The sequence below is a fragment of the Diplotaxodon limnothrissa genome, unplaced genomic scaffold (assembly GCF_057381915.1).
Source record: "Diplotaxodon limnothrissa isolate DT_005_m unplaced genomic scaffold, D_limnothrissa_male_GT1.1 unmapped_scaffold_4, whole genome shotgun sequence".
NCBI lineage: Eukaryota > Metazoa > Chordata > Actinopteri > Cichliformes > Cichlidae > Diplotaxodon > Diplotaxodon limnothrissa.
In genome coordinates, this window is record NW_028188558.1 from 3,354,490 (window position 1) to 3,367,102 (window position 12,613).

At 41.2% G+C, this 12,613-nt stretch overlaps 1 protein-coding gene across 1 annotated transcript in view; it reads right to left on the reverse strand.

Moving 5' to 3' along the window:
* The window catches only part of LOC146606895 (protein NLRC3-like), a 597,012-nt gene that overhangs the window by 378,381 nt on the left and 206,018 nt on the right, over nt 1–12,613 (reverse strand). The window contains exon 6 of the mRNA XM_085349311.1: nt 2,200–2,234. Coding sequence (XP_085205437.1) covers nt 2,200–2,234 — 35 coding nt within the window. The remainder of the gene's footprint in view (nt 1–2,199; nt 2,235–12,613) is intronic.

Sequence of the window (12,613 nt, forward strand, 5' to 3'; positions counted from 1 at the left end):
GGAGAATCACACACAGCAAGAGGGACGACGCGACACTGACTCAGAGAAACACAGGGTTTAAATACACTGGGGAGTAACGAGGGGAATGAGACACAGAAGGAGGGCACAGCTGGGAGAAATCAGGACTGACGAGACAAGCAAAGCAGGACACATTCACATAAGACACGGACCTTCAAAGTAAAACAGGAAGGATCACACAGAGACGCGAACTTGACACAGTGGAGACAGCAGCTAAGAAACACAGAGACATAAACCATAAGGCAGAGGACTCTAAGAACCGAGAGACACAGAGGGGAACTCAAACATGCAGACACAGACTTACACAGAACAGAGGGGACACAGAGCAACATGAAGGGCAAGGGATCGAAACTTGTGTGAATAACTCACACAAGTACAAAAATACAAACATCACAAAGAACTAAAAACGCTGGGTCAGGAGCCCCAGGACCGTGACAGGTGCTCCTCCACCGCAAAAGAAGCGTGTATTCTCTGAATTTCCGGGAATGCTCATATTTTGACAGCGAATGCACACCTGCGGACCACTTATGTGCAGCCCTGACTATAAATCATGTACGTTACTGTGCAAAAATTAATTCTTGATCCATCAGAAGAGTAAGAGGAACAGTCAGAGTTGCTAAGAATGAAAGTTTCATAGAAGATTCCATAGGAACTGCTTGGAGTCATTTTTAACCCCACTTGTGGAAGAGTGGGGTAGTGATACAAAAACTGCATTTTTTTAATTAATGAAAAAATAAATAAAAATGCAAATGGCCTCATGTCACAAACATATTTTATGAGGAATACCTGGAATATGAATATATTACAACTTTGCATTTTAAAGATTTTGGAGAAAAACAACCCCTGGGGTCATTTTTGACCCCACGTGTGCATCTAAGGGTTAAAGTAGAATGGGAGGCAGAGCCTTCAGTTTTCAGGCCCCTCTTCTGTGGAACCAGCTTCCAGTTTGGATTCAGGAGACAGACACTATCTCTACTTTCAAGATTAGGCTTCAAACTTTCCTTTTTGCTAAAGCATATAGTTAGGGCTGGACCAGGTGACCCTGAATCCTCCCTTAGTTACACTCAAAGAAATCTGTTGTTGTGGGCGTAGTTGTCTGCTGCTGAAAACTCCAGTGATTTTCCTGCAGTTTGACATCTAATGTGATCTTGTGAACTTCGTGAGTCCAGGTAACGAACCACTCTGACTAGATTGTATCCTGTCATCTCAACAAGAACAAGAATTAAGTGTCTGAATTTCATGCAGATGCTACATGATTTAATTATGTTCACCACAGAAACATGAAATTATTTCGTTCAAATCACAAGTTTGAATCTTGTACATGTAACAACCACCCAATAGGTGTAGGCTGCTGGGGGACTCCCATGATGCACTGGGTGTTTCTTCTTCACTCACTGTGTGTTAATACACCTCTACGTGTTTAATCATGAGTTATTATTCATATCTGGCTCTTCCACAGCACGTCTTTGATGTCTTCTTTCTCTCAGCCGAACTGGTCACATGGCTGCCCCTCCCTGAGCCTCGGCACATCCTGTGGCTGCAGAATCAGCAGCAGCTCTAATCAAACATGATCCTCAAGTGTCAGTGAGAATAAAAGAAAAGGAAGTCATTTGTCATGAGAAGTGGGGCTCAGGAGGTGGAGCAGGTCACCTGACAATAGAAAGGTCGGTGGTTTGATCCCTGCTGCTCCAGTCTGCATGCCACAGCATCTTTACTGGTCGTGTTACTATGGTAACCCAGAGGAGTTTACTATGATAAGTATTAATTAATTCATTAAATGAGACAATCAGTCAAAAGTCAATCATTCATTTTTAATCAGCAGTGTTTTTGGAATCATCACATAAATTTAAAACAAAACCAAAAACGCTGAACAAGTTTGTAAAGTTTTTTCTAAGCCAGTCGTCACAAACGTCTGTAAGTTTGAAGGTTTTCAGCTGACAGACGTTCAGGTAGTTTCATCGCTCTGGTTTGGAGGATTCAATGTTTATTAATCGTCCCTTCAGACGACCAAAGGCTGCCACGTGTACGGTAACAGCACAGACACGTGACAGACTAGACTTTCATGTGACAGCGTTTAATCTGTAAAAGGTGACATGTTCACATATTTTGGAGGCGTGTTGGTCACCAAACTGAACGTGTTCACTCACTGGAGTCTGTGTGGTTGTTGTTGTTGTTATTCACCGTCTTCTCTCTGACTGTGATGATGGTCCCATTTCCTTTAAACACAGTTAAAGATGGAATCTCCACAGTCACTTTACAGATGTGTGTTCCTGAATCCTCTGATGTTTGAAATGTTCAAAGATGAGTCTTTGCCTCCTTTTTCAGACACTTGGAGATTGATTTGCGTTGGTCTCTCTCTTAATTGTTGTTTGATTTTTCAGCCAGGCCACTCTGAATCTTTCAAACGTTCTTGTCCAGCAGCAGGTGATGCTTACTGTCTCTCCCTCCATGACAGAAACATCTGGACTCTGGGTCACAACAAACATGCCCGATGAAACAGCTGCAAGAGACACAAAACTGTGAGTCAGTACAAGAGACGAGTCTCCAAAAGTTGGTTCTGTTCATCTGGACGCAGTGTTTTGTGAGAGAAACGTTTCGTCATCATCAGGTGACGTCTTCAGTCTCAGCTGCAGGTTTCAATCTTATAAACAGGACATTTGCATAATGACTGAAACCAGCCCACTGGGGCTGAGGTCAGTTCCTTCATCTTAATCATGCAGATTCTCATGACCATCGATCAACAACCACTGATCCATGTCCATGAGTCCCATTCACAGAGTTGGGGAATGGCTGCAATCACAGCATGTAAGATGGTGACAGATGGACCCTTAGGCCCCTCCTCCATTCAGAGATGGTCTTTCCCTTTTCACGTAAATGGCCTCCTTGACTCCGCCCTCAAACCAGCGTTCCTCCCTGTCCAGGATGTTACATCCTCATCATTGAAAGAGTGTCCACTGGCCTGTAGGTGTAAACAGACTGCAGAGTCCTGGCCTGACGAGGTGGCTCTTCTGTGTTGTAGCCAGAGGTTGTTTGGTTTCCCCGATGTATAAATCCTGACAATCCTCCTGCACTTAACAGCGTACACTATGTTACTCTGTTTGTGTCGGGGGACCCGATCCTTGGGGTGGACCAGTGTTTGGTGCAGAGACCCGGTGTTTAAAGAAAATGCGTCTCAACCAGGGGCGATTCTAGGATCAGAGCTTTGGGGTGCTGAGCACCCAGAGAGCTGCCCAGCCAGGCAAGATAAACTTTACTCGTCACGATGAGACGTCTTCCCCGTCTCTGTCAGTCCCTGCATCCCTACATGCCTCCAGCTGTCCCGAGTTCTCTCTGACTGTCTCCTTGGTGCATTTAAACCCCTGTTCCTTCCTGTCCTCGTCGTCTGTTGTCTTCGTCTCCGTTATCAGTCATCCTAATTTTACCCTCTCTGTGCAAGTCTGCAAATTTCTGTATTAAATCATAAGATTCTTAAATTCATCAAGTCTCAAAACATGACATCACTGTTTTGTACATTTTAACACAATTTAATAAACATGCTTCAGCCAGTACCTTTTGATTAGCCTTGTCTCGGTTTCTTGCTTTGTGGTAGATCTTTATTGTTTTCACTGAGATATTTGAATGCTAATCAATAAATCAATATTCAATTCTAAAAACAAACTCTAATCAAACAGTTTTTGAAAAGTTTGTAACAAAACCATCAAATCTGATCAAGGTTATTTAAACGCTGCTAAAGAAGAATGGATTGGAATAAAAACATACATATCCTGACCTTAATTACTGGGGAGAATGATGAATGATGCTCATAGTGAGTAAAAAGTAAACTGAGTGATTCTTTGGACAGACTTTTAAAGTGTTCGTATAATATAATACAGATACATAAAAATACACTCCAAAAATAGAGTCCTTGAAATGTACAAATGTACAAAATATTAATTTAAACAATTATAAAAATGGAGGCAACTGTGCCTATGGTACAATGTATAAAAAGCTCTTCACTGCAGACACGACTAACATGGCTCTGCAGATTGTTTCTTTTATTTTAACCTCACCTTCAGGTTGGCAAATCTATCAGTGTTTGGTGATCAACTCTCTCAATCAGTTTAACAGTTTCTGCTGTAACTGTCACTGCTCCCTGTCTGCTTCCTTACCTGATTCTTCCTGACCTTGTTCTTTCCCTCTTTGAACTGATAATCATACACAAATAGATTGTATTAGATGAAAAAATTACATTAATATGAAAAAATACTATTGAAACCACTAATAAAAAAGTCCTCCCTCAGTGTACTTTCAACCAAAAGGCAAATAACCAAACACATGAACATCAAATAAAAGACATAAATACTGAAACACTGATCCAACATTATCCTTTATTGACGGATCATTTGTTCTTTCATTTTTACCTGAATGTTGCTGCTTCTTTTGAAAAGACGTCCTTATATCCATTATGAACCTGACTGACACACACACACACACACACACACACACACACAACAGGAGTTATAAGGTTAATGGGAATCCAGTCAGTTAGCTGGTAAGTACCTTGGGTTTAATATCGGCACATATGACAAAGTGAGCAGCTTCTCTCATTCCTTCCTTTTCAAACAGGACAGTGGTAACAACAGCAGCTACAGACAGTTTTTAGTTTTAAACAGGCTGTATACATTTCAATGGGAGCAACAGGACGGTCAAATGTCTCTGATTTTACTACAGAGCAGGACGGATTGTAGGGCAGCAAACATCGTCGGAAAACACGTTTAACCCAGCAGGTTACCTGGTGTAATGTTTTTCAGGTAAACAGAAACATGGTCTGACTCCTACCAACTATATAAAGAGTAACTGAAGGTTAAATGCAGCTAACATGTCCTGTTTTAAGCCAGGCACTTCCACCTCCGCTCTGCTGCGTCTCAGCCACCATCTCTCTGGCACAAAGGGCACCAGAGCCAGAGCAGGGGAGAGCTGGAACAAACCATTCTGGGAGGGGGGTTATCTATACTTCTGTTGTTAAAAGATCTCAACCAAGTACTGTATACTTTCTATATTTTTTGTAGTGTATCACACAAACACCAAATATTGTCAAAAAAGTAAGAAATCTTTGGGGGTGCTTTGATCCATTTTGGGAAGCACCCCCCAAAACGGGCTAAAAACGCCCCTGAATATAGTTCTTTACACATTTGCCTACCAAGTGGAAACTCAGCGGCTGAATCTCAGGAGGAGACAAAACATCTCTTTGGGGTTGTGTCAGAAATGGCATCAGGCCTAAAAATGTGTCCAATCACACATGAACAGTCACCCACTGTGGTGCCCTGTGAGTAACAGCTGAACGCAGCCAGTAAGCAGTTAAAGCAGTTCTTTTGTTAAATCCCTCGAATTAAAACTCTGATTCTGCACTTCAACACATCCTGATTGTTTTACTTTGGACAGAGACACAGCTACAGCAGAGTTCATTGTCCAAATACTTATGGGACAAACACTTGTAGTATATCACACAACACAGTACGTGAACATGTACTGAAGCTCCCCTTCCTGCAACCCTAAGTTGGACATGTGGTTATGAAACTAGATGGGCGGTAAAATAAGAACCATTATGGATGACTGTTGCTGCCTGTAAATCAAAGTCTGCCTGAGGTGGGATTTCAGAAGCAGAAACCATGAGGAGCACAGCACCACTCCCAGAAGGGTGAGATGTGAAGCCATGTGATGAGTGAAATGATGATGGAGGAGAACACAGATGAAGATCTGGAAGCTGCTGCCTCTTTATATAGTAGACACTGAAATCACCTTTTGCCTCCCTGCCAGCACGAAAACCCACACTAAAAACCCACTTACACAAACCCTCGGCTCTGGGATGGATTCAGAAACATGTCAGTTGTGGTAAACAAATGGACGGTTTTGCAACCACAAAGTTTAATCCTACAAGGGCCGAATTATGTTCACTCTGTGAGAGGTGAACCTCAGACAGTTAGCAAGAGAAACATTCAAAGAAACAACCTAAATAACACAAACTTAGCAGTTGGGATGCAGATCAGACGATATCAGCAACGTGATGATCAAATGTAGTTAAAAACACAAGAAAAACAGGCTTTTTGCTCCAAAAGGACAAACAAAGCAGGGCCAGATTAACCTGTCGGCACCTGCTGGCGTGCAGAGTAACATGTGACAACAACACACACGTGGTCACCTCAACTTGTTTCACTGGAGTTTCTCTTTTAGAGCTTTAACCTCCTAAGACCTGAACTCTTTCATGCATTTTTAAAGTCTCTTTGCTATTTGGGCTGTTTGGGACCTGATTCATGTACAAACAAAGAATTACCAGAACTTTGTTTCTGAGAGAAATGAGATCCACATATGAGGATATTCGCTTTAAATGTCGACAGAACAGAGGCAGGATAATGACCTCGTAAGTGCAAATCAGGTCCTTGTGGAGCAAAACTTTGTATTTTGGTCTAAACATCCCAAAATGTGACGTCCACACATGAGGACAACAGGGCGCTAAAGTCCGTACAAACTTTTGTTTCTTCATTTGCTTGCAAACGAATGGAAATCCTCACTTAAAGCCAAGAAGCTTATTACCTGTGCAGGCTTTAGTGCCTCAGAGCAAACAAGAGAGCTTTGATCACAATGATTTTTGTTTTCACATTTCATTCACGAGCGATTTTTTTAATGTCACCTGATCTCAGTCAGCAGACTGAATATAACAGTAAAGCACTAGTGAGCTAATGAATTAGATATTGGTCACTCATATCAACTGAAAGAGTGTAAGACAAGTAAATGTCCTATGAAGGCCGGAGAAGAGTTAATAAAAAGGTCTTGAAATGAAAATATTTCATTATTTGCTGTTTCATAGATTTTTGGTTTTATTGCACTTTTGTCAGCCCTGCTGCTGTTTTTAAAAGTACTTTATTAATAAACTGGCATAAATGGTAACATTGAACACTTGCCAGTGTGAACAAAAGGTTCTTAGCTTTAGCATCAAAGCTTCAGTTCACCTTTCTCATGGCAGTTACTTCAGTATGTGTATTAATGCAAGAACAACTCGATTCCACACAGCTGACGCACCGAGAGTGTCTGCTGTGTGGTTAACTTTATAACCTTTGGTACGCAGTGGTGTCGCTCCACCTGTTAGCTAGTTTAAGAAACTGGTTAAGGAGGGAGTATCTGTGAGGATGAGGAGGATTTAGTTCTTTAAAGACACATCAGATACTTGCAGGAAGCTTCTTTCAGCTTCTTTTCTCCACTGCGCAGGTTTAAAACCACGACAGCAGAAGTCATGATGAAGAGATAGATTAGTCAGTCACAGTGTAAAGAGTCTTCCTGCCTGCATCGCTCGCCAGTATAAACAGACCTTTGCTCCTGGAAAACAAATATATCAAAGTCAAGTTGTCCAAGAAATGCATTTTATCTCACTAGTGAATCAAAGAAAGTCTGTATACTTTCTGAGAGTGAGAGGTGAACGTCAGACAGTTCTTAGAAAATGTAGTTTCTCTTTAACCCTAGAACACTATCGCTGGGTGATTTATACCCGAGCAAATACATTTACATGATTTCTCTCTCCTGCAGCTGTTTACGTGTCGAGGAGCCTGTGCCTTCACCAGGGAAGTCTCAAATGTCCCAGAAATGGGGGGACCAAAGACCAGCTTTCCAGAGTCATTATTTTGTTTTAGGAGGGTTTTTTTTTCATTTTGTTAGACATGAGTTTCCAAAACGTTTTGCTGGAGAACAATGAACTATTTGACTGAGTTTCAATCATTTACAGACGAGCAAAACCAGAACAGAGAAAAAAGGACAAAACTGACTCAGTAAAACAACAGAAAAGAAGATCCCATGTAGATCTGTATTATGTAGAAGTTCAGCCCAGCAACCAGTTCAGTTCAACACAAGTTTAAATGATTCTATCTGAACTCTGTGGAGCCTGATCTCAAGCTTTTTGACTCTGATCAGAGGATCTTTCTGTGTCTTCAGATTCACTGTGATCCAGTGATGGGAGTGATTTCAGCCCTGAGTGATCGCGCTGATGTTTGCACAGAGCAGACAATGAGGTGAATGTTTGGGCACATTGGTAACAGTGAAACAGTTTATTAGTAACGTGGGATCGTTTGTGTGCAGAGTATGAACTGAGATTCCTGAAGCTCTTGTCACACTGGTCACAGCTGTAGTTTCCTTCCATGTGTGCACATTCATGAATGTTACGATTACCTGACTGTGAGAAGCTTCTCTCACAGTGTCTGCACTTGTGTGGTTTCTCTCCTGTGTGGACTCGTTTGTGTGTTTTAAGCTTCCATGCAGTGGTGAAGGATGACCCACACTGATCACAGAGGTGCTTTTTAACCCCACTGTGAATCAGTTCATGTTGTTTTAAGTGATGTGTTGTGGTGAAGCTTCTCCCACATTCTTTGCAGTATTTCAGTTTGTCTCCAGTGTGTCTACGTTGATGTACTTTTAGGGTCTTTTGCCGACTGAAAGTTTTTCCACAGAGGTCACAATGAAAGTCTTTCCCACCACCACAGTGATGACAGGGTTGAGAACTGGATCCATCTGTGCCGCTCTGCTTCTAAACAAAGACACAAAGACAGTGTAAGTCAGTCCTTCAACATTTGTATCCTGAACGTCGCCTGAAATAAAGAGCATCTCTGCAGACGTCCAACTACATTTGACTGTTTCAGTTAACACACTCAGTTTACTGGGCTGCAATAACTACAATACTACCACCATAATACTACAGTAATACTAAAATCATAACTGAAAGGAAAATCTGAATAATCACTCAGAGCTGCTTTTCCATGCAGTAGAATTGCTAACATGCTAACACAGTTTAATGAGCAGAGTTGTTCCAAACAGTCAGGCTAAAATGACAAGATAACAATATAAATACATACCTCACAGTAGCTGCACTTGTAGAGTCTCTTTCTGGTGTGGATCTGTTGGTGTTGTCTCAGGTGACGTGGAGATTTAAAAGTCTTCTCACACAGGTCACATTGATAAGGTCTCTCCTCAGTGTGGGTAAACATGTGTCGTTGTAACTGTGCGTCTGTTGTAAAGTATTTGCCACACTGTTCACAGCAGTACACATCATGTCTGGTGTGAATGTGTAGGTGTGTATTTCGGCTCCCTCTCTGGCTGAAAGTTTTTCCACAGATGTCACAGCTGTATGCCTTAATTCCAGAGTGGGTAACTAGATGACTCTGTAAGCTGCTACTTTGAGTAAAAGCTCTGTCACACTGATCACAGCTGTACGCTTTAACTCCACTGTGGATGAGTTGGTGTGTTTTTAGGTAACCCTTCAAGGAAAAAGACTTTCCACACAAGTCACAGCTGAACGGTCTCTCTCCAGTGTGGATGACCTGATGCTGTGTTAGTTTAGCCTTCTCAGTAAAACCCTTCCCATACTTGTCACAGCTGTATGCCTTAATTCCAGAGTGGGTAACTAGATGCCTCTGTAAGTGGCTACTGCGAGTAAAAGCTCTGCCACACTGATCACAGCTGTATGCCTTAATTCCAGAGTGGGTAACTAGATGACTCTGTAAGTTGCTACTGTGAGTAAAAGCTCTGCCACACTGATCACAGCTGTACGCTTTAACTCCACTGTGGATGAGTTGGTGTCTTTTTAGGGAACGCTTCAAGGAAAAAGACTTTCCACACAAGTCACAGCTGAACGGTCTCTCTCCAGTGTGGATGACCTGATGCTGTTTTAGTGAAGCCTTCAGAGTAAACTCCATCCCACACTTGTCACAGCTGTATGGCTTAATTCCAGAGTGGGTAACTAGATGCCTCTGTAAGCTGCTACTGTGAGTAAAAGCTCTGCCACACTGATCACAGCTGTACGCTTTAACTCCACTGTGGATGAGTTGGTGTGTTTTTAGGTAACCCTTCAAGGAAAAAGACTTTCCACACAAGTCACAGCTGAACGGTCTCTCTCCAGTGTGGATGACCTGATGCTGTTTTAGTTTAGCCCTCACAGTAAAACCCTTCCCACACTCGTCACAGGTGTGTTTTTTCTCTCCCTTTCTTCTGTGAGGTTTGTCGGCCTCCTGAGAGCGCTGACTTCTGGCTCCATGTTGGTCCTGCAGTGACAGAGATACAAACAGAGGCAGTGAGTGAAATGCAGTCGTGGAACAAACTCAACCTTCAAACTCCATTAACACTAGTTTTAAACCTGAAGGTGGAGCGTGGCACCAAACACCTTAAAGGTCTCTTATCGCCACCTGCTGGTAGTTCTAACACATTACATCCAACCTGCTGTTAAAGATAATTCATGACTGTTCAAACACTAAAATCATGCCCATCCCTCCTGATTGTACACACACACACACACACACAAACACACACACACACACACACACACACACACACACACACACACACACACTATTTTATAATTTAGATTATTTTGTTGTTTCCTATTACATATTTCTATAATTTGTATAGATTTATACAGAATTATTCAGTGATAATAAATCCTATGTTTGTTTATTCTAAAGGAACCCCGTTAGCTTCCACAACAGATGTTGCTCGTCTTCCGTCAAATACTCACATAAAATATTACACAATAAAGTGGATTCAAGATATCCACATAATTTCACTCTTACATCCACAGTGACGTTTCACAATTGTTCAAATATAAGCAATCAATAATAATAATAATAATATCAATAACATTGAGGCACATTACACAAATTTCAAAAACAAATCATGTCTTACAATATTTACAACAACTAAAAGCTCTGTAAATCGGCTTTTAAGTGTTCATTGAAGTTTTGAATAATTCTCTAATTTTTTAAGGCAACTTATTCCACTTAAAAGTTGCTCTAAATGTAACAGTTTTACAAAACGTTACTTTTAACTCGAGCATTTACTAAATTGCAGCTTGTTGAAAACTGTGTAATATGATGATGTATTTCATCTGGATACTGCAGCTGAGCAGAATAAATGTGGTGTGTTTAACAGAATTGCTTTCTTTAGAACTACAAGTAAGCCATAGAATATTTTAGCCTGTACAGGAAGCCAAGAAAGGTTATTATGCATTTTATCAATATTAGTATAGTATGAACATCTTCACACTAATCTGGACGCCTTATTCTGGACTAACTGAAGTCTGTTAAGATCTGTCTTATTAGCTGCTGACCAAATGATTGAACAATACTCCAGATGAGACATTACTAGTGCATTAATGACATCTTTCATAATGAAGAAGTGATACACAAAGAGCATTTCATAGCCATAGCTATGCCTTGTCGGCAGAGTTATGTGACATTAGTGATGTTTGTACTTTCAGCGTTAACTTGGTTTTAAAGCCTTTAAAATATACGCCGTTCAATAGTCGACCTTAATCTGACAGAGAATGTGATGATTTTGTGGATAATTAAAGTCAGTCATATATCCACAAACACAACAAGCTGAAAGTCAGTGATGCTGCTCGGTTTGCAGTCCTGAACATCACGGCACAAGCAGGATTCACTGCACTGTTAATGTTAGCTGTGTTATATTGCTGCCTCTGTTCGCTGGTGTCGAGCCAAACGCACTTTAACGTGTGTTTGAACGAGCTGACGGTTCACTCGTTAAGCTGAAAGAAAGATGCTTTAATCACAGCAGTCACACATGTGTCCACTGCACCATCTGGAACTCTTCTTGTTTACACTCGTAATAACACAAACACTAAATCCTGCTTCTCTGGTGCTGTTGTGTAGCAGTGTGTACACCTGAGACTGTCACCTGTCTGTCTGTCCTGCACTCTCTCTCTGTTTCTTTCTCTCTGATTGTGGAATAAAAGTATGAACATGTGTTTATAAGTTACACTTGTGTTTGAATCCTGCAGCTTATCACACATTTGATTTCCATGTGTGACGACTGCAAGTGTCCAGAGTGAGGACAGACTGAGGGAGCCACTGCTGCACATCATCTGTGAGGCTTTGCAGCCCTGATGATCCACCAGGACAAACTCAGCAGTGTGTGAGGAAGAGGAGGAGGAAGAGCCAGCAGCAGCTGACAGATGGAGAGAATAGACAGACTGTTCCCTGTTTGTGAAGGACTGCTAGGAAAGTTTAACATAACTGTCTGTGCTGAATCAGTCTTATTAGGTAATGTTCAAATAATGTGATCATCCCAGTGTTTTCAGTGTGGGAGAAAGTACTCAGGGCCTTCAAGTTACACACTATGAAAGGCAGCAACACGTTTAATGTTCAGAAACCTAAAGTCTGTATCAGCAGCAGGATGGAGCTAAAAATAAATGTTGGTTTCAGTTCTATGAAGCTTTGAGTATTTTGGATCAGTAGCTGCTGTGTTTGTTGCATCATATTGCTGTAACTGTTTATATGCTTTATATATTCTGAGCTAAGTTGATCTATAGTGTTACATGATACACTCTCAGAAATAGAGAGAGAACAAGGAGAGAGAAGAGAGAAGAACATTTTTGGTCTTTAAATATTTGGTCTATAGGAACATACTGGTCTTTAAAAGTCCAGAAATGCCCCTTTAAAGGTTCAATTTGAAATAAAGTACAAATCTGTATTATGAAAACTTAAGCAGCAACTTCTCCAGGTTCCAATATTTATGCAATTCTCAAACCTTTTGGCCACGACTGTATAACCTCTTCTGAAGTTTA